This window comes from Eulemur rufifrons, unplaced genomic scaffold (genome assembly GCF_041146395.1).
Source record: "Eulemur rufifrons isolate Redbay unplaced genomic scaffold, OSU_ERuf_1 scaffold_84, whole genome shotgun sequence".
Taxonomy (NCBI): Eukaryota; Metazoa; Chordata; class Mammalia; order Primates; family Lemuridae; genus Eulemur; species Eulemur rufifrons.
In genome coordinates this window covers 260782-282115 of record NW_027182866.1, presented here as the reverse complement: position 1 = coordinate 282115, position 21334 = coordinate 260782, and the positions used below count along the sequence as shown (strand labels likewise).

The 21334-nt window shown below is 65.4% G+C and overlaps 3 protein-coding genes across 4 annotated transcripts; 2 read left to right on the top strand and 1 right to left on the bottom strand.

Annotated features, from left to right (window-relative positions):
- Positions 1-645: 645 nt before the first annotated feature.
- B3GALT6 (beta-1,3-galactosyltransferase 6) lies at positions 646-2152 on the bottom strand. Its single transcript, XM_069464653.1, has one exon. It carries the CDS (start codon positions 2150-2152, stop codon positions 1199-1201), a length of 954 nt encoding a protein of 317 aa, XP_069320754.1. The 3' UTR covers positions 646-1198.
- A 315-nt stretch (positions 2153-2467) lies between these two features.
- Positions 2468-15946, top strand: SDF4 (stromal cell derived factor 4). The gene is made up of 8 exons (XM_069464720.1): positions 2468-2605; positions 3200-3310; positions 4387-4739; positions 9261-9397; positions 9700-9813; positions 13445-13603; positions 13737-13912; positions 15196-15946. The coding sequence occupies exons 2-8, from the start codon at positions 3236-3238 to the stop codon at positions 15370-15372; spliced, it is 1191 nt and encodes a 396-aa protein (XP_069320821.1). The 5' UTR covers positions 2468-2605; positions 3200-3235; the 3' UTR covers positions 15373-15946.
- A 2142-nt stretch (positions 15947-18088) lies between these two features.
- On the top strand, positions 18089-20464 carry TNFRSF4 (TNF receptor superfamily member 4). Of its 2 annotated transcripts, none has more exons than XM_069464733.1 (7): positions 18089-18236; positions 18435-18557; positions 18937-19038; positions 19346-19412; positions 19862-20058; positions 20176-20304; positions 20394-20464. In XM_069464733.1, exons 1-7 carry the CDS (start codon positions 18089-18091, stop codon positions 20462-20464), a joined length of 837 nt encoding a protein of 278 aa, XP_069320834.1. The 2 variants fall into 2 exon arrangements, with proteins under 2 accessions (XP_069320834.1, XP_069320833.1); XM_069464732.1 differs by having other exon boundaries at positions 20176-20317; positions 20353-20464.
- Positions 20465-21334: the final 870 nt, after the last annotated feature.

Sequence of the window (21334 nt, the reverse complement as noted above, 5' to 3'; positions counted from 1 at the left end):
AAATAACAAAGACACTCTGGCCCGGTGTGGACGAGGCACTCCACCAGGAAGCCTGAAAGGAAGGTCTTTCCGGAAAGAGTGGGGCTGAATGACGTGTCAGCCTAGAAGAGAAATGGGCAGTTTTAAAATTCTTCCCTGTTTACACACACGCAGCAGCAGAGTCGCCAACTCGAGTTGTAAGAACAGATTAACCTACAAATTCGAAATTCTGACATGGTCTTAAGTAATTCAAAAAATACTGGTGGGGTGCGGTGGCTCACGCCTGTAATGCCAGCATTCTGGGAGGCCAAGGTGGGACGATCGCTTGAGCTCAGGAGTCCGACACCAGCCTGAGGAAGAGCGAGACCTCATCTCTACTAAAAATAGAAAAATTAGCTGGGCGTGGAGGTGGTGCCCGTAGTCCCAGCTACTCGGGAGGCTGAGGCAGGAGGATCCCTTGAGCCCAGGAGTTGGAGGCTGCAGTGAGCTGTGACCCCACTACACTCTAGCTGGGGCAACAGAGCAAGACTCTGTCTCAAAAAGTTAAAAAAAAAAAAAAAATACTGAGACCTGAACGCTCCCAACTTAAAATCTTATCTACACAAACTTAAAATATTTGTAAATAAATCACAAACAAGCATTGAATTGTATTTACCAAATATTTACCACAAATTCGCTCTAAGGAGACACAGACCAAAATACCATTAAAGCTATTATAATTCATGTGAACCAAGGGAGATCTTAGACACGCATGACAAATGATGTGGACACGAGACACAGAAGAAAGTTAAGCCATCAGAATAAACTGGCAAAAGCCGTTTGATGACAGCTCGCAGCTAAGCTGCGGCTCCGGGCTGGACGGTGGACGCCCGAACTCCAGGACGAGTCTCCAGGGCGACCTCTGGGCGCTGGGGAGCGGCGGGCCAGCGGTGGCCAGGAGGTCTGTTCCGCCCTCACGTCCAAAGCGGCGGCAGGCTGGTCTCCCGCTGGCAGAGATCCGCGGATAGGCCGCTGCTGCCTGGGCCCAGGGGCCTCCGGGCCCACAAGACCCTCCGGAGCGAGGCCACGTGCGCGGCGCCGAAGCGCACAGCCTTGGTCGCGGTACAGGAGCGCGAGCCAGGTGTGGCGAGACGCTGCTCGGCGCCTGTCCCACGGCCCCCCTGGGCGCGGGACAGACCAGGTCCCCTCGAGTCGGCGGCCCCCGGAACCGCGCGGGGGCTCAGGGGATGCCCTCCTTCCGCTGGCAGCACTGCGAGGGCGGCGCGGACCAGTCGTACACGTAGGACAGGCGCAGCTGCACCTCGCGCTTGCACAGGCGGCCCTCGCGCGCCAGCGTCTGGTGCTTCTCCAGCATGTCCTCCAGGCTCTGCTTGTGCGTCACCAGGTACTGGTTGCTGCAGCCGCGGGACCTGTACTCGGTGTCGAAGCGTGGGTCGTGCTCGCGCTGCACGTCCACGGGCGCCAGCCAGGCGCCCAGCGACACGTCCTCGCTGTGCCAGGCGCGCAGGTAGTCGCGGCTGAGGCGCAGGTAGTGCACCAGGTCCGCGGAAAGCACGTAGCCGCCGCCCAGCGCGTAGGGCAGGTAGTAGTCGCACAGCTGCCAGCCGGCCTCGCGCCAGCGGCCCCCGGGCTTGACGCGGCCGCGGCCAGAGAAGAAGCCCCAGTAGAGGCGGCGGCGGCGCGCGGGCTCGCGGGCGCGCAGCTCGGCCAGCAGCGCGTCCAGCCGCGCGAAAGAGTCGTCGTCCGCCTTGAGCACGAACTCGAAGGCCACGTGCTCGTCCAGCCAGGCCAGCATGGCCAGCACCTTGGCCGTGAGGTTCTCGTAGGCGTCGTGCAGCGTGGGCAGCAGCAGCAGGTCCCCGTGGCGCGCCTGCTCGCGCTCCAGCGCGCGCCGCTCGTCGGCGCCCAGGCCGGCCGTGCCCACAGCGAAGCGCGCCCACACGTCGCCCGGGGCCCCGCGCCGCGCCAGCCACGTGCCGCGGACCACGCTGCGGCGCTCGGCGGCGCGGGGCGCGCTGGCCACCAGCACGGCCAGGAAGGCGGTGGCGCGGGGCGCGGGCGCGGGGCCGGCGGGCGCGCAGCGCGTCAGGTACAGCAGCGCCGCGCCGCCCAGCGCCAGCGCGCCCAGGCCCAGCGCCGCCCGCCGCCGACCCGCGCGCCGCAGCAGCTTCATGGCCCCGGCGGGCCGCGGCGGCCGGCGACAGTGCGCAGGCGCCGGCCGCCGCGCGGTGCGCGCGCGCGCGAGAGGCTGCCCCGCGGCACCGTGCGCGCGGGCGGCTGGGGCCGCGGGTCGCACCCCACGCGCGTGGCGGGAGGAGCCTCGAGGCGCCGAGTCTGGGGGCGCTCGGTGGCGGCGGTCCACCGGCGGCCGCAGCGGCGAGGGCCGCGCTGGGGACCGGCCGTCACGTGGCCTCGCGCGCCTTTCTCATTGGGCGCCCTTAGCGGCCGCTTCCGCCCGCAGGAAAGATGGCGGCGATGCCGTCGCCACCGTGAGGTCGTGCCGGTCGCACGGCCCCTTGCCCGCCTGCACGCCGCTTCCCGCAAGAAAGATGGCCGCGGCCTGAGCCGACGGTCGGCGGCGTCGCGGGCGCTGCGCTCTCCGGACCCGGCGCGGGGAGCGAGGCCGGTGAGTGAGGCCCGGGCCGCCGGGGGCGCAGGGCCGAGTGACCCCGCCGCCGCCCCGGGCCGGGCTTCGTCCGCTGGGCGGCCGCTGTGGGCCAGCCTGGGGCTCGGGGCCCTCCGCGGTCGGTCGTCTCTTGGCCGAAACCCAGGACGGCCCCGCGATGACCTTGGACAAGCTGCCCAACTTCTCTGTGCCTCGGTTTCCGCGTCTGCAGTACGCGGGCCGTGATCCCGGCGGCAGGGTTAGAAGATCTGAAGTCGTGTGGAGAGCCCTGGGTGTCGGGCCCGCCATGGCAGCTGTGATCGCTGTTAGGGCTGCTCCTCAACCCCAAGACATAGCCTAGTTTCACCAGAACGGAAACGCAGGGATGGCGAAGAAACATCCCCTCCACTTAAGGTGTCCCCAGCCTCCCCTTAGCAAGGGTTTGCCGAGTCCTTGTCCGCAGCCGAGAAGTCCCATTCTAGCGCCGGGCGGAGGGCTGGGGGCCGCTGGCCAGCGCGGTCACTGCCGCTGGGAGGAATGTTGCGAAGTGGGGGAAGTTTTGCTTGATGGTCTCCTGACATAATTCATAGGATCTGCTGTCTTTTTTCTCTCAAGGAGCAAAGGACAGTCTCCGCACACACGTGTGTTTTTATGACTGCAATTAAGGGAGTCAACAAACACCAGGAGGAAGTTGTCCTGGTTCCTACCCGGTGCTTCCCTGACCAGGTGAGCAGGAGTAGAATTATTCCTCCAGCAGGAAAGGAAGAAGCTTCAGCCATGTTAAGGAAACCAGACGTGAGCACCTGTGTCCGAGGTTCCCTTCCGTGGGGGACCTAGGCCTGAGTGACTGCTGTGTGCAGATAGCACCGCAGGTGCCAGGACAGCGAAGCTGAGTAAGATAGGACCGAAAAACGGGAGATTCAGTCAGCCTGTGTTCAGGGAACAGCTACAGCACACAGAGGTGGGGCCTGAGCTGCACCTGGAGACCAGTGGGTTTGCCAGGTGCACAGCCTGGGAAGGAGCAGGCTTATGGGCCGGAGGGAACCAGAGTTCCCTTTAGGGTAGGTGAGGTTTGAGGCTCTTTGAGCCCCTGCTCCCTGCCAGGACTGGGCACTCCAGCCTTCTTGGATGTGAGCGCGGTGTGTGTGTGTGTGTGTGTAGACACGTGTGCATATGTATGCGTAGCTGTGCACAGGTGTGTGCATATGGGTGTGTTCAGGGACCATCACAGTGGGGGGGAGGGGATGGAGCCCCCCTGGGTGGGTGTGTTTGCTGGCACCGGGCCTCGTGAGCCCTCTCCACTCGGGGTCACCAGAACTCACAAATCTTGGGAAAACTGAGCCCAGGGAGGTCAGATGACTTAGCCAAGGTCATAGCGCTTGAGTCAAGATCTGGAGAGTGAGTGACCTTCGCCCCACGGGTCAGTGCCATGAGGCCAGGAGGGGCGGAGTCCAACTGTGCTGGCCGGCTTCGCTCTGGGCGCTGGGGGGCGGATTAGCCCCCTTGAGGTGATTGATGACAGCTCTGAGTGAGAGAGACGGAGCTGGAAACACAGTGTCTTTAAAAAGGGAACAAAACATCATGGGTGGTGTAGCCTGTAAATCCAGGCTTCCGTTTCACGTTGCAGAACAAGTGTGTCTAGTGCAGTACTTGCTGGTCCCACTAAACAACAGGTATGTGTCTTCTCTGCAGACTGGTAACTGCGTGTCCTCAGCCTGCAGCTCTGCTGGGGACACGGAGCTCTCTGCGGCGCCCGGGCTTGGTTTGGAGCTGTGACTTCGCTTGCTTCCCTGTGCCCCCAGCCGCCAGCCCACACCTTGGAGCCGTCCCACGCTCCAGGCCCCGCAGCAATGGCATCCAAGCAGGCTCCCCTCTGTGGCCTGGCTCCGCGCTGCCTCTGGCTCCTGGGCGTGGTCCTTCTGGTGGACGTGTCTGCACGGCCCGCCAACCACTCTTCTGCTCGGGAGAGAGCCGCCAACAGGGAGCAGAACGAGATCCTGCCCCCAGACCACCTGAACGGGGTGAAGCTGGAGATGGACGGGCACCTCAACAAGGACTTCCACCAGGAGGTCTTCCTGGGCAAGGACGTGGACGGGTTTGAGGAGGACGCAGAGCCGCGCAGGAGCCGCAGGAAGCTGATGGTCATCTTCTCCAAGTAGGTGCCGGGCTGTGCCAGGGTGGCGGGGCTGTGGGGCCTCCCTGCAGGGCAGTTGCCATCAACGCTCTTCCTCAGCCAGGCCTGGAAGGCGTGTGGTGTTGGGTGAGTGTGTGCCGACGCCCCGAGCTGTCTGGGGCAGCTTGGAAGGGTCCCTCGTGGCCAGCTGCCCCTTGCAGGCTGCAAAAGCTGCCGGAAGGCCTCTGGCCAGTGTCTTCTGTGGCGGAGGGCAGGGGACGGGGTGGGGCCGTGGTTACGGCAGGTTGCAACACCAACCAGGCCCCAGGGCCGAGGGAGGGTGTGGGTGTCCTGGCAGGTCGAGGGCTGTGGCGAGTGCTGGGGGCTCCTCGACTCCCCGTACGTGTGTGTTTGCAGACCCTCACTGTGCAAGGTTAGGGCACGCGCATTTGTAGGTCGGCGTGTCCTGCTGCTGTGCTGGCCCAGAGCCCAAGTTGCTTTCCTCTTCCCCAGCCTCCAGGAGCAGAGCCGCCCTGCGAGTCTCAGAGCTCCTGCTGCCCACCCCTAGTAATGCGCTTTCTCCCCCACTCCGGTTCCCGGAGCCTGGCTAAGGCCCCGAGACGGGTGGTCCTGACCATTTGGCCTGGGGAGGGCAGGTCTCGCTACACTCACCCCAGGGCCCAGCTGAGGCAGCCCTGAGCCCACACACGTCAGCGTCTCTGTCGTCCTTGTAGGATGCTGGGCATGGCCCTGGGTCAGGAAGTGCCACTAGTCCTCCAGGGCAGGGGCTGCAGGCACCAGGCGAGAGAGGCTATGGACGCCCCCAGGCACTGCCCCCCCCCCCGCCCCCCACAGAGGCTGGCCCTCCCGGATGCTGTCCAGGGCCACGGAGGGGCAGATGCTGGACCCCATGAGCCAGAGGGTGGGACCGGGCCCTGGGCCAGGGCCGGGCGGCCAGCTGGGATGGAGCCTCTGGTCAGAGCACAGGTGGGCTGGCAGGACAGCCCCCCAGGAGAGGTGGTGCAGCAGCAGGACCTGGGTTCCACACACGGCGCCCCCACACGTCTCCCAGCGGGACGGGCGGGGCTTCTCTCCGGGCACGTCCTCCTCTAATAACGACCTGACCCACCTGCTCAGATGCCCCCGGTGCTCCCTGGGGTCCGTCAGAGCTGTCGCCCCCGAGCCACGCAGGCCTTCCCTGGCGTTGCAGGGAGAACCACGTCCCCGGCTCAGGTGGGCTGCTGGGGTGGGCTGCGCCCCTGGCACGGAGGCCTGCACGGCCTGCTCCGGCCCGTCTGCCGAGGTGGGGGCTTCTGTTTGGTCCCTCCCTATGAAAGGAACCACGGCTGTCTTGTCTGGGGAGACACTCAGAGATGACCGGATGTCGGGGCTGCACGTGCAGGTCAGAGCCTCGCGGCGGCAGCTCCTGTGGACACGCCTGGGCTTCGTCCCCGTCTCTCGGGTCCCCGCGTCCTCTCTCGGCCCCAGGACCTCTCTGGGACCTCACATTGCATTTTGTCTCATCGTCTCAGGCTCCTCTGGGCTGTGTCACCCTGTCAGACTCCCCTGTTTTTTTTTTTTTTTTTTTTTGAGACGAGTCTCACTCTGTTGCCCGGGCTAGAGTGAGTGCCGTGGTGTTAGCCCAGCTCACAGCAACCTCAAACTCCTGGGCTCAAGCCATCCTCCTGTCTCAGCCTCCCGAGTAGCTGGGACTACAGGCATGCACCACCAGGCCCGGCTCATTTTTTCTATATATATATTTTAGTTGGCCAGATAATTTCTTTTTATTTTTAGTAGAGATGGGGTCTCACTCTTGCTCAGGCTGGTCTTGAACTCCTGACCTCGAGCAATCCACCCGCCTCGGCCTCCCAGAGTGCTAGGATTACAGGCGTGAGCCACCGCGCCCAGCCCAGACTCCCGTGTTTTTCCTGAACGTGTCAATTCTGAGGAGGGCTGGTCGGGTGTCTGACAGAATGTGCCTCGATGCGAGTTCGTCTGATGTGTTTTCTGGTGACTGGACCAGGCTGTGGGTTTTTGAAAAGAACACCCAGAGGGGAGGTGCCTTGCCCTGTCAGGGCATCCCCAATGTCCGCAGTCACCCCTGGGATGTCGACCTGGGTCACCTGGTGAAGGTGGCCTGTGCCAGGTGTCTCCCTGTAGAGTTGCCCCTTTTCCCTGTCCCTGCTCTTCTCTGGAAGCAAATCACTGGGTCCAGCCCACCCGCGGGGGCCGGGAAGGAAGCCCCCTGTCCTGCACTGCAGGTGTCTGCAGTATGTTGCTTGGACGTCTTGGTGTGAGGAGGAGCTTTCTCTTTCCCCACGTATTCATGTACCTCGGTGTGGATTCACGGAGCTCGTTGTACACTTGGGCTGTGGTCCAGCGCGATGCCGTTACTGTGCTGCGCACGTTGTTCCAGCTTTGGCCACTGGGGGCTCCTCCACTTGGCGCCTCGGTCCGTTTTGTGAGCACTTCCTCACTTCCTGGCGCTGTCAGATGCTCCAGGCTCACCCACACATTCCCTGCCCCGGCCCTGGGGCAGCCACTTCTCCAGGAGCCTGGTTCCTGGGACTGGAGAACGGTCTTGGAAACCAGGATCTGGGTTCTGGCCGTCGTTGCCTGTAGTCGTCTCAGCCGACAGAGCTTGGTAACACGTGCGTGTGTGCTAACTCAGATATGTGTGTGCGTGCTAATCCTGTGCACGGGAGTGTCTGCTAGCCCTGCATACATGTGTGCATGTGCTGTGTGCACACACGTGCTAGGCTGCACGTACACATGTGCTGTGTGCACGTGTGTTCTGGCCTCATACACACACGTGCATATGCTGACCCGCGTATGCACAAATATCTGCAGCCGTGTCTTCCTCGGCTGTGCTTATATAAGCAAACACAGCTTCTCACAGGCATCTAGACTCAACCCTTTCTTTGCAGACACCTTTGCATCTGCAGCTTTTCTCTGAGTGGCTGCGGCCACCGTAGGAGGACGTTGCGGAGCAGTTGATGCCCCCGAGCGTCACTGGCCCTGACCCCCACCTGCCGCGCAGCCGCCCTGGGCAGCCTCCTCCCCCGGCGGCGTGTTCTGCAGGGCACTGTGCAGGGGCCCGAGGGGTGGCCCTGCCTCCCTCCCGTGAAGATCTCTGTTGGCTCCTCCTTGGGTCTGAGACTGTCTCTGGCTTGTGCTGCGGCAGCAGGGCACCGCACACCGGGCGACTCCTCAACGCTCCCGGAGCCTGCACGTCCGAGGTCGAGGGCCATACCTGCTGCCCCTTCTTGCTGCGTCAGAACTCGGCGGAAGGCATCACACGGCCCTAGCGTGTGCGAGAGAGGGAAGGGGCCGAGAGTCCCACTCCAGCAATGACACCATCGCCCAGTCTTGAGGCAGAGCCCTCTTGACCTCATCACCTCTTAAAGGCCCCCAGCGCTGTTGCTTCAGGGACTGAGTTTCCCACGTGAACCTCGTGGGATGTTCAAGCCGTGGCAGGGCACAGGCCTCTGGGTTTTTATAGGGACGTGGTGTGGGGGCCTCATTCCACGTGTGGCTGAGTGGCAGTGGCCCTTTGTCTGCCCACAGGTGGGGCCTGCTGGCCGCCTGCCACCCTGAGTTCCATCCTTGAACACGTTAGGTCCCCAAAGGGTCTTTTTCTAAAATCCTGTAACTTTATGTTCATCTGACGGTTTTCAGCTGGTCATACCTGAGGCATCTAAAATAAGACGTGCAGAAGGTGACTGTGGGAGCTGTCGTTAGTGAACCCGAGAGGGAGGTTGCCACTGTTGCTCACTGCACAGAAAGCCAGTTGCTGAGGCGTGCACTGTCCCGCCATAAAGAGTCACGCAGAGGACGTCAGCCGGAGACGAGAGGAGTGGACTGTCTCAAACCCCACTCCCCGACCACCAGGGTCGGGGGTTTCTGGAGGGGAAGTGAATGATGCAGGAGGGGAGTGAGCATCCGTACACGTTTGGGGCGAGCGCAGTGAGAAATCACGCCAGCACACGCTGCGTGATCAAAACTCAGTGGCTGAGCCCCTCCCAGGGCGGCGATTTCGGTATTGCAATGAGCTAGGGGCTAACACTGGCCCAGTGAGTCTTTGGGCAGGGTCTGTGGTGGGTGTCCTTGTCCTGTCTTCTACGGACACTGGTGGTGCGAGGCTTTGTAGTTATCTCGTGGCTGCAAGGAGGTTCTGCGGTTTCTGGGGGGAAAAGAACTCAAAAAGGGACTGGATCAATGCAACAGAATGTTACAAAGACCTGGTCAGCAAGCCTCACAGGTCTGGCAGCTTGAAACACGGGAACTAGGAAAAGGCGTTTTTGTTCATGGAGCTGGGTGACCACGACTGAGAGGGTGGGTCGGTGCGGATCCCGCCTCCTGTGTTGCAGGGCTGGAGGGTCCGTGGTGGCGATGAGCTGTGGCCCCCGCGTCCCCAGCAGCTCCTGACGCCTCCAGGGGCCCCGTGAGCTGTGTCCCTGTCGTTTCCCCCGGCGCGGCTGCCCGCGGGTGGAGGGTGGTTATCGTGGCGGGCGCGCCGCCACGTGGCTCCTGGGGCTTGGTCTGACGCCCGCCCGCCCGCAGGGTGGACGTGAACACCGACCGGAGGATCAGCGCCAAGGAGATGCAGCGCTGGATCATGGAGAAGACGGCCGAGCACTTCCAGGAGGCCGTCAAGGAGAACAGGGTGCACTTCCGCGCCGTGGACCCCGACGGCGACGGTGCGGGGGGGGGGGGGGGGGGGAGGGGGAGGAGGCCGGGGGGGGGGGGAGGGGGAGGAGGCCGGGGGGGGGGGGGGCGAGGGGCGGGGCACCGTGCCCGGCCGGTCTCCTTTACAGAAAGGCGCCGAGCAGCCCAGGGCTTGACCTGGGGACGGTGGCTCGGCAGACCTGTGGGCCGTGCGCCTGTGCCGTGCGCGCCGCCCGGTGGCCCGCTGTGCACGCGCGGCGGCCGCGCGCGGGATTTCAGCCCGTCCTGGACGGACCGGGTCCTCCGAGAGGCGCTCACGGCTGGGTCCTCGCAGGCCGCGTGTCGTGGGACGAGTACAAGGTGAAGTTCTTGGCGAGCAAAGGCCACGACGAGCGGGAGGTTGCTGACGCCATCAGAAACAACGCAGAGCTCAAAGTCGACGAGGAGAGTAAGTGCTCAGGCCCGATGGCGGAGCTGGGGGCTCGGTGGCCTGGTTGGTGTGGGGCTTTGGGGAAGGGTGGGGGGCACCGGCGTAGTCTATGTCGGGGGTCCCCGTGGGCGGGGCATGGTCTGTGTCGCGGCTGGGGGGGAGGGGGCGTGGTCTGTTGGGCTTTGGGGGTGTGTGCGGGCGTGGTCTGTGTCGGGGCTCTCCGTGGGGGAGGCATGGGCGTGGCCTGTGTCGGGGCTCTTGGGGGGTGTGGGCGTGGTCTGTGTCGGGGCTCTCCGTGGGGGAGGCATGGGCGTGGTCTGTGTTGGGCTTTGGGTGTGTGGGGGCGTGGCCTATGTCGGGGCTCTTTGGGGGTGTGTGGGGGCGTGGTCGGTGGTGGGAGGGCGCTGGCGGGAGGGCAGAGGAGAGGCCCCACCTGGCCTGGGGGTTCTGCTGGTGGGTCAAGGCCGACCTTCCGGGGCTGGAGTCCAGGGACTGAGCCTGTCCCGCCGTCCAGGAAGGCTGCAGTGCACCCCCTGTGCCTGTGTACTGCGCGTGCCCTGGCGTGTTTGTGTGTGCGAGCATGTGCGTACTACATGGAGTGCCGAGTGTGTTCCTCGTGCCCAGTGTGCGTGGGTGCTAGCGGGAGAAGCGGGCTGCCGCCGCCCATCCCCCACCAACACCACCCGCGTGCGGGTCCTGTGGGGGGCGTGGCCCAGGCTGCTCCGGGTGCACATGCTGTGCTGGCGCTTTGGACAGTAGGACACATGTTAGTCGGGTCCGTGGAGAAGCCTAGAGCAGCCAGGGCACGAGGCGCAGGACGGGTGCCCTACACGCAGGCAGGGAGGGCCCAGCCACCAGGCTCAGCTCCCAGGTGGAGGCTGCAGCTGGACGGGGGCTCCAAGGCCCTAGAAAAGTTGGGGTCCAAGCCCACATCTGAGGAGGCCTGGCCAGGCGTCCTGTGTGGCCACCAGGCTGGGCGTGGGCAGGCCCCCGGGTCCCCCCTTGGGTGGGAGGGTGTGGGCCGGCCAGCGTGCAGGGCCGGGGCATCTGTGTGGGTCCCAGCTTTGTCTTTTCTTGAACAATTCGAAGACTTTTTAAAACCTTTGATCCTAGGCCATGCACGGTGGCCATGCACGGTGGCTCACGCCTGTAATCCTGCACTCTGGGAGGCCGAGGCGGGTGGATCGATAGAGGTCAGGAGTTCGAGACCAGCCTGAGCAAGAGCGAGACCCTGTCTCTACTAAAAATAGAAAGAAATGATTTGGACAGATAAAAAATATATATAGAGAAAAAATTGGCTGGGCATGGTGGCACATGCCTGTAGTCCCAGCTACTCGGGGGGCTGAGGCAGGAGGATTGCTTGAGCCCAGGAGTTTGAGGTTGCTGTGAGCTAGGCTGACGCCACGGCACTCTAGCCTGGGTGACAGAGTGAGATTGTATCTCAAAAGAAAAAAAGAAACTTTGACCCTGCCCACGCCAGTCCCATTTGTGTGATGTCACCAGGACTTTGTTCTGCCCTTTCTAATCCCTATCACCTGGACATTGTTATTTCCTTCCCAAATGGGTTTGCATTTCCCTGTTTCCATTGGGTTTCCCTGTTGGTGCCAAGATTCACACGAAGGTGTCCTGTAGTGTTGGGGGGCCCGGGGGGCCATGCCCTGCCAGTGAGATTCCACTTGGGGTGAGTTCGGCCACCCACGGGTGGCCGCTGAAGGTGGGGCTGGCCCCAGCCTCCCACCCGACTCTGGTGCCATTGCCCTCGGGCGTGTCTGTTCTGTCCGGGACATGTCCTTCCTGGACCCAGAGCTCTGTGGCAGTTCTGAAGGCTCCTCCGCCCCTGTGACTTGGTGGAGCTGTGCTTAGAAGTCACTCTGTGTTCTGGGGACCCTGCGTGTCCTGCAGTCCTAGCGCGTCCGACCCGACTGCAGCCTATGTGTCGACCCCCTTGACCTCCACCCTGCAGCTCGGTCGGTCTGGGGGCCCTGGGAGGGAAGGCGGGGGACACCTCGCGGGCACTGCCCCAACCCCCATCCGTCCCCTGCGAGGCTCCTGGGAGTCCTGTGGCTGCCGTGCACATCACACTCCGTCTGGGGCCGAGCTGCGGGGCTGTGCGGGCTCTTGTGGCCCAGTGGGGAGGGGGCCCTCCCGGCCCCCCCAGCCTCTGCTGCCACGTGAGCAGCTCCTCTCTGGACCTCTGTTGGCCTCTTACAGGAACTCCGGTCGCTGGACTTAGGCCCCACCCTGATCTGGGATGACCTCTTCTCCAGATCTGTCACGAATGACAGCAGCAGAGACCCTCTTTCCAAATAAGGTCCCACTTGTGCCCGAGGACATGGGACTTAGGGCTTCTCAGGTCGGCCTGAGGCTGAGCCCAGGGCTGGGCAGCGCAGTGTGAGGACCCTGTGCCGTCTTCCAGAACTGGCCTTGGGTCAGGCTGTCCTAGGAGCCTGTGCTTGTCCTGCTTGGGTCTCAGGTCACCCCGTCCATCCATCCTGGGAGCTGGGACAGAGAGGGGGACAGCCCATGGCCCCCATTTGCCTTCCAGGGGGGTTGTCACGGGCAAGGAGGTCTCACAGTTGTCCATGGTGATGGGAAGGTTGATGGTTTAAAGAGGGGGTGGCCCAGGCAGGACCTGGCGAGGCTGTGGCAGGGCACAAGGGACACTGGGGCCAGTGAGGCCTGGACACCGGACACGGTCATTGGCTGTGGTGAGTTCCAGGCTGGGTCGGGACCTCCTGTTTCTGCTTGGAGACCGAGACAGGCCCTGGCCCTGCCTCAGGGACACTCGGGGGGCTCAGGACAGGCGGGCAGCCTTGCTCCAGGCCCCCGTGGCGGGAACATGAGGGCCACACTCCCAGAAGCTTCGCTTGGTCCGAGCTGAGAGTCTGTGGGAAGCTCTGAGCAGCCATGACCTCAGTCATTTCTAGAAACTGGGTTTTCCTCCGGCACCGCGTCCTTCGTGTGATGTCGCACGTGAAACAGATGGAAAGGAACAGGGTGACGCCTTTGTTCCTACACACGCTGTTTCACAGGTGAGTCAGCCCCACGGCGTAATTTCCACCTGCTTCCAAGGAATAAACAGCCGTGAGTGGGAGGGGTCTGGGCCACATTGGAGGGGTCTGGCCCTAACTTGGGGTATCTGGTGGTTTTTGAGGGGTCCAGGTTGTCTGGGGGTATCTGGGCCACATCTAGGGGGCTCCAGGAGGGTCTGGGCCATGTCTGGTGGATCTGAGCCATTTCTAGGGGGTCTGGGCCGTGTCTGAGGGGTCAGGGGTGTCTGGGGGCATCTGGGCCATGTCTGGGAGGGCTGGGCCGTGTCTGGGGGGGTCAGGGCTATTTCTAGGGTCTGGGCCATGTCTTGAGGGCCTCTGGGCTGTATCTGGGGAGTCTGGGTCATGTCTTGGGGGGCAGGGCGGTCTGGGCCATTTCCAGGGGTGTGGGTCATGTCTGGGAGGGTCCAGGTTATGTCTGGGGGTCTGTGCGTTGCCTGCCCCAGGCCAAGCTGTCCTTCAGAGAGTGGGGCCCTGGGCCCGGTGCGTAGCCGTGTCCCGTGTGCTGGCCGTCTGAGTTGAGAAAACATCTCTTGGAACCTTCTGGATTTGTGCACAGTCACGCCTGAGAAGGTGCTCACGAGCTGTACCTTTCTCAGCACAGGAAGTCCTTGAGAACCTCAAGGACCGCTGGTACCAGGCGGACAACCCCCCCGCGGACTTGCTGCTGACCGAGGACGAGTTTCTGTCCTTCCTGCACCCGGAGCACAGCCGGGGCATGCTCAAGTTCATGGTCAAGGAGATTGTCCGAGACCTGGGTGAGGCCTGTCCCCGTGGCTGGGGGGCGGCCCTGTGAGGGGCACCTGCTAGGTTTGGGCGAACCCTAAGGTGCGGAACGACCTTCGGGCGTCTCACTCGAGGTCCTGCCCCGTCCAATCCCCCGTCCCACAGACCAGGACGGTGACAAGCAGCTGTCCCTGCCTGAGTTCGTCTCCCTGCCCGTGGGCACCGTGGAGAACCAGCAGGGCCAGGATGTGGACGACAGCTGGGTGCGAGACAGGAGGAAAGAGTTCGAGGAGCTGATCGACTCCAACCACGATGGGATCGTGACCCCCGAGGAGCTGGAGGTGGGCCCTGCGGGGAGCGGGTGTCCCCGGGGTCGGGCCCTGCAGGGAGCGGGTGTCCCCGGGGTCGGGCCCTGCGGGGAGCGGGTGTCCCCGGGGTCGGGCCCTGCGGGGAGCGGTGTCCCTGGGGTCGGGCCCTGCGGGGAGCGGGTGTCCCCGGGGTCGGGCCCTGCGGGGAGCGGGTGTCCCCGGGGTCGGGCCCTGCGGGGAGCGGGTGTCCCTGGGGTCGGGCCCTGCGGGGAGCGGGTGTCCCCGGGGTCGGGCCCTGCGAGGAGAGAGCGGTGTCCCTGGGGTCGGGCCCTGCGGGGAGAGAGCGGTGTCCCCGGGGTCGGGCCCTGGGGCCTCTGGGGGAGCCTGGACTACCTTTAAGGGGACCTGAGCCAGGAAGCCACTCGGGCCGCCGTGAGGCTCGGCAGCTCCGCCGTGGGGTCTGGCTGGTCGCTGAGTCCTTCACTCAGCAGCGCCTGACCTCGGGCTCCCAGACAGGCGGGAAGGCACAGCGTGGCGTCCGACTGCGCCCTGGCTGAGTCCTGGCACTGTCCCTGGGAGGTGTGGGGGACTCTGTGGCCCCTTTTTTATGGGGCCGACGGGAGAGCTCATGGTGGACGGGTTCTGAAGTGACCTCCGGGCGGATGCCACGTGTGGGGCCATGAGCGTGGGCGGGGCCTTCTGTCACGTGGCCTGAAGCGTGGGTTGGAATCCACAACCTTCCTCGGAAGCCTTTTCAATGGTATCGCCTTTGGGGCTTGTTTTTCTCTAGTTGCTGAATGAGTCATTGCGTTTTACGCCAGAATCTTCTGACCCTGCTGACAGCGCGGGGACAGGTGGGGTTTAGGGATCCCGACAGGGTCGGCCGGAGCTGGCCTGGCCCTCCCTGCCCAGTGGCCGATTCAGTCCCTATGACCTCCGCTGGCCCTGGGCAGGCCTTGGCTTCTCCCCGCCCTGTGCCCTTCCCATCCATGGTGTCTCCCTTCTGGAACGTTCCAGAATGTGCCCACATTCCTATCCTGTAGCCAATGGGGTGTTTTCACCAGAAATCAGTTTCTGTGGGTGGGGGTAGCGTTAGAGCCACTGTTCACATAGACTTGGTGTCCCTGTTGGGACGTCCTTTTAGCTCATAGCCACGTCCCCATGTGGGGGACAGGCCGGGTGGGCCGAGTGGGGTCCTCCACGTTCACGAGGTGCAGCGTGGGGGCCTGGCGAGCAACGGGGACGAGATGTCCCGGAGCACCACCTGGCGGCCGAGAGGGTGGGGAGGGCGCTGACCCACCCGGGCGCCGTTGCAGAACTACATGGACCCCATGAACGAGTTCAACGCCCTCAACGAGGCCAAGCAGATGATCGCCATTGCGGACGAGAACCAGAACCACCACCTGGAGCCCGAGGAGGTTCTCAAGTACAGCGAGTTCTTCACGGGCAGCAAGCTGATGGACTACGCCCGCAGCGTGCACGAGGAGTTCTGAGCCGCCCACGGCCCCTGGGCTGCCTCCCGACCCTGCACGCCCCGAGGGCGGCGCTGGGTCAGTGGTGACACGGCCGCAGTGTCCAGAGCCCCCAGAGCCCGGAGCCTGCGCCGCCTCCTGCTGCCCCCTCACGGCAGGGCCAGTCATTAAAGACGAGCTGCTGCAGCCCGCGCCCCGCCCCAATCACACGCCACCGTGCTCAGCGGCGTCTCTGTCCTGAGGTCCCTTGAAATCGCTGCATCTGGCTTCTGAGAACCGCTTAGAGCTGCTCCGCCGAAGGCACTGACCACATCAGGGCCGGGGGTAGCGCACCTCCTGCCGTTTCCTTGAAAACTGAGATTCAACAGAACCAGGTGTGCTGAGCTGGGCCGAGCAGCCAGGAAGTTCAGGGGAGGACGCCTGCTCCTTCCCAGGGCCTGGGTGTGTCGCGGGGTGGGGTCCGCCCTGGCACGTCAGAACCACCCTGAGAAAACACAAATGTTTGTTGTAACAGGAATCACATTACTTACTTTGAAATATAGTCGTCTTTTTCTCTCAGCTTCATTCTTCGGGTGAAAATAAAACACAAAACAAAACTTGGAACATATGTGGCCACGTGGCTTCCACTTGAAGCATTTGAGGTGGGCAGTTTGGTTAACAAGGAGGGCGCGTAGCTTTTGCCGAGCACCTTGCACCTGATCCTCCCTCGGACCTGGGGGCCGGGGAGCTGCGCTGTTTGTGAGAAGGGACGGAGGTGGCAGGCAGGCAGGTCACGGTGGGGGTCTGGGCTGGGCGAGTGAAGTCAGGAGTCGGAGCCTGGGCGGGTGAGCTGGTTGGTCTGGGTGGTCCCAGGGCCCAGCCCGGGGGCCAGAGAATGGGTGTGTGGGCACGGCTCAGGGGGTCCTGCCCTGTGGCTCGGAGGGTCCAGGGTCTGTGTCCAGCTCTCCAGGCAGGAACTTGGGGCTCCCAGGAGCACCCCCTCCTCTGCCTGCCACGTGCCCGCTTGCAGGCAGTGTGGAGATTTCTGCAGAGCCAAGGCCGGGGTACCCGGGGGGGGGGGGAGGAAGGTCCCTGCAGCCCCCTCCTGTGGGCTCCCCTCACAGGCTTGTCACTGGGCCCTGCCAGGACGGTCACTGCATTGTGTGTTGTCCGAGGGGACGCACCCACAGGGGTGTGCCGGGTGAGCTGAGGCCACACGGGGCTGGGCACACGGGGTGCACCCAAGGGGCAGCAGCCACCAGAGACGCCGCTGTACTGAGAGGGGAGCCCAGCCCCGGGGCACGGGCTCGCCAGGAGCCGAGGTCTGCCCGGGACCCCGAGCCCTGGGAGAGTGTCGCCAGCTCAGTGAACACAGCAAGGCTTTCCCCTGCTGACGCCTCTGACCTGTGACCCCCAACCCAGGACAGCTTCCTGCGGGAGAGAGTGCCGCCAGGGACGGGCTGCAGGGTGGGCTGGGTGCAGGTGAGGCTCAGGCCTGTCACCGCTGGTCACCTGTAACCAGGTGCGCCCACTCTGCCGGATGCCTGTGGCTGCGGGTGGCAGAGAGGCCCCCACGTGTGCCCCCAGGGAGGAAGGGGGTGCCCCGGCGCCGAGTGTGGCCCACCACGGCCTCACGCTGATCTGACCCTCAGAGGAACCACCTGCAAATGTGAGCTTTTTCTCACTATCAGTGGGAGACGAGGTTTGAGAGCTGGGTCGAACCTTCCAGAAAATGCCAGAAGTTTCCTTGTTTGCCCACCTGGGCGGGTCACTCAACACGTAGGCGCTGCCTGGGGTGCTCGGAGCCCCTGCTGCCCCCGGGACCCTCTTTGCACTTCGGGGGCTTGGGGAGTGGCTGGGGCCGGGGAGCTGCCTCCTGCCCACCCTCCCCCTGCGGAGCCGGGCCTGGCGTCTGCCCGGGACTTCCCCGCAGGTGGGCCGAGGGGGACGCACCCCTCTTACCTGAGCTCCTGGCGGGAGGGGGTTTCCAGCCGCTCGACCTGCCGGGAGGCGCCTCTCCACTTGCAACTGCTAACGTTAACTTTTGAATAATCGTGTCCTGGCCACGAGGCAGAAGGTGCAAAAGGGACACTCCAGGCCCCCGTGTCCAGGCCCAGGCCCTTGCTCGGGGTGACCGTGGGGTCAGGGCGTGTGCACGGTGTGTGTGTGCGTGTGCTCAGCTGTATCTGCGCGGCCTCATGCCCTCCTCAGTGCCGACCTGTCACCAGCCTCCTGGTGGCCACTGTGGGTCTGAGCTAGTCCTAGACACCTGAGGAGACCCCCCCAAAGGTCCAGACTGGAAAGGGGGGCCTTGCTGACTCAGTTTACCCACGTGCTCTGTGCTCCTCTGTGCTGAGGGGGTGAGGGGTGGCGGGAGAGTGAGCCTCGAGGGGGGCCCCCAAGAGCACCCAGGCCGGGCAGGGCAGGGCAGCCAGCCAGAGGGAGCAGGAGGGGTCCTCGGTGTGGGCTGGGCACAGACCAGAGGGCCGCAGGGCCTGGCCGTGTCCTGGCTGCGGAGTGGCCTGGGGCTGCGCCTGTGGGCTGGCACACAGGGCAGGAGAACCCCATGGCCGGGAGGACCCCAGACAGGCCACCTTCTGCAGCCAGCCTGGGTTGGGGTCGCCAGCCTGGGTCGGGGTCACCTGCCTGCCTGGGGCCACTTCCTCCTCCTCCTGCCCTCCCGCCCCGCCCCTCCCACAGCCCTTATAGCCACATCCTGCAAGGAAAAACCCAGACTCGGTGCTCGGCGGAGACGAGGATGTGTGTGGGGGTTCGGCAGCCGTGGCCCGACCTGCCCGGCTCTGTCCTGCTGCTCCTGGGGCTCCTGCTGGGGGCGGCAGCCGGGCTCGACTGTGCCGGGGACACGTACCCCCACGGTGGCCGGTGCTGTCTCGAGTGCCAGCCAGGTGAGCCAGCCTCGGAGGGGGCGTCTGCGGGGCTGCTCCAGGGGACCCCGATCCAGGCCTGGGCCGTGGTCAGCAGCAAAGCTGGCCCTGGAGGGGGCGGGGGCCTGCCAGGCCCGGCCACGGCCCCAAGAAGCCAGCGACGGGCACAGGCCAGGGCCGGGCCTGACCTCCGACCCGAACCCCCGGCCTCCGCTACAGGCCACGGGATGGTGAGCCGCTGCGACCGCTTCCGGGACACCGTGTGCCGCCCGTGCGATCCCGGCTTCTACAACGAGGCCGTCAACTACGAGCCCTGCAAGCCCTGTACGCTGTGCAACCAGGGTGAGCCGCCTCCCCGCCCCCGCCCCGCCCAGCGCCCCCCACAGCCGCAGGAGCAAACCCCAAACCACACGGGCCAGGGCGCCTCCGGGGCACAGCCCTCCTCCTGGGGGCCACGTGGAGTCGGCGTGGAGAACGTTATTCACGTGGCCTTGCTGGCTGCCCGGGGGTGAGGCCGGAGCCGGGTCCAAGGAGGGCCCTGCCTCAGGCGGGGCTGCGGGCTGGAGGCCGGGGCTGGAGGCCGGGGCTGGAGGCCGGGGCTGGGGCCGCTACGGGCTGCGCGGGGGAGGACCCCAGCGGAGGGAGGGGGCGCTGGGCCTGGGTGCTTGTGCCACGCTCGCCCCTGAGCTGCCCCCACCTGACACCCCGTCCCCCTGCCCAGGAAGTGGGAGTGAGCCGGGGCAGAGGTGCACAGCCACGCAGGACACCGTGTGCCGCTGCCGCGCAGGCACCCAGCCCCTGGGCGGCTACAAGCGTGGAGTCGGTGAGCCCTGGGGCGGCCCTGGCGGGCACGGTGGGTGGCACAGCAAGTGTGCGTGACGTGGTTGGGGGCGCGTGCCCAGGGCCCAGGGAGGAGCTGGGACCTCACCGTGGCACGGACGATCCTCGATCCCGAGCCCACGTCACGACCGGCGCCTCCCCTGCGTCCTGCCAGGTCGGGCTCCCGGCTCCGCTCCTGGGTCAGGGCCGCTGGCAGGACGTGGGCAGGGGGGTCCCAAAGGCCAAGCCCCCCACCCGCAGAGTGCAGGGCCGCCGGCCACAGGCACCTGAGCCTGCCCTGCTCCTTGCAGACTGTGCCCCGTGCCCCTCTGGCCACTTCTCCCCCGGTGACAACCAGGCGTGCAAGCCCTGGACCAAGTGAGTGCAGGGCCCAGGGCAGAGGGCAGAGGGCAGAGGGCAGAGGGCAGGGTGTGGGGGGGAGCTCTGGGGCCCCTGTGGCTGACCCCCACCCGTGCTCGCTGAGGTGCCAGCCCCTCCCTGGGGATGGACGGGGCGTGTGAGACCCCAGCCCAGGCCGGGGAGCATGTGCGAGACCCTCGCTCGTCCATAGTTGGAACCTCTCCCCCCGGGGGCTCCCGTTCCAGGCTGGGAGGGCAGAGGCTGCGGGGCCTCAGGGAGGGCTGGGGCAGGGCTGAGGGCGTGGGGTGCAGGGGCGTGTGGTCTCGGAGACCTCTGCAGGGTGGGGGGCCTGGGAGCCTGCACAGGGGCCTCGGCCACCTTTGGCCTGGAGTCTGAGACGGACGCCGCCTGCGGCCGCCCCTTGTCCCTGGGGTCTCGGCCTGACCAGCACCTCTGCCCTCCTGCAGCTGCACCGCCGCCGGGAAGCGCACTCTGTGGCCAGCCAGCAACAGCTCAGACGCCGTCTGTGAGGACAAGAGCCCCTGGACCACACCGTCCTGGGAGACCCAGGGCCCCCCAGCCAGGCCCATCACGGCTCAGCCCACCGCGGCCAGGCCTGGGACATCACAGGGGCCCTCCACACCCCCCCTGGAGGCCCCCAGGGGTAAGGGGGCCTGGCCTGACCCCAGCAGGGCCCCCAAGCCACACAGGGGAGGGGGGGAGGCTGGGAGGGGGCTGCCGGAGGGCTGCCCTCTGACCACTCGGGGCCTCCTCCCCGCAGGCTCCGTGCTCCCCACCCTCCTGGGCCTGGGCCTGGGCCTGGGGGTGCTGGCCCCCCTGGCCATGCTGCTGGCCCTGCACCTGCACCGAGGGGCCTGGAAGACAGCCCCGGATGCCGCCAAGGGCCCTGGTGAGTGTCCGCGGTGGGCCCAGCCCAGACCACCCCCGGGGGGCTGAGGACCCCCCACCTCCCATCTCTCCCTCTTTCCTCCTCCCCAGGGGGAAGCAGATTCCGGACCCCCATCCAAGAGGAGCAGGCAGACGCGCACTCCTCCCTGGCCAAGATCTGAGCCTCGCCCGCGGGGGAGGACTTGCACCCCTCCCAGCTGGGGCCCCAGAGGGTCCCCGAGGCCCCGTGGGGCAGTGGGGGCGCCCCAGGTACGGGCTGCCACACCCGCCACCGTGCCGGCCACTGCGCCCACCGCCGGACCTGGGCCCGCCCGCGCCGTTGTAGGTGCGCCTGGGCAGGCTCCCGGGCTCTGCTACGTATGTTGTGCATACATCCCGCCCGGGCAGAGCCCCAATAAAACCACTGACAGACGCGGGTCTCTGGCTGGGCGCCCGTGGGCTGGGGGCCGCACGCTCGGAGGGGACAGGGGCTGGGGGGAGCTACTCGGAGACCGGCCCCGGGCGCACCCCGTGGGGCCGGGGAGCTGCTGAAGGGGCCCCGTGAGGGGCGGGTTGGGCGGACACGGCCGCTGCTGCAAGACCCTAAAGCCTGGCCGGGGACCACGTCCCAGTGGGGAGGGCGGCACCCGGCAACCAGGTGGCCACAGGGGCCTCTCGTGTACGCACTTGTCCCTTCTCTCTACGGCCCCCACACCCTGCGACACCTCGTGGGTGGGGCCCCAGGGCCCCCACTGGGTGCCACCCTGCAGGGGACAGCTCCGTCCCTGTGTCCCTGCAGTCGAGGTGTCTGACGGGACAGCCACTTTGGAAAATGAGGTTTCCAATGGAGCGAAGCTTCTGTCTCCCCTGGGACATGAGCAAGGGTGTCCATGTGACCTCATGGCGGAAAACCCAAATACCCACCAAAATGGACGGCAGCATACTCGGATGGGCCCATGTCTGGCACCAACTCAGCATGGAGGGAGGGAGAGGGGATGGGACCCCAGGCTGAGGCCCCAGGCGCCCCGGAGCTGCCCCAGTGGCAGGGGGTC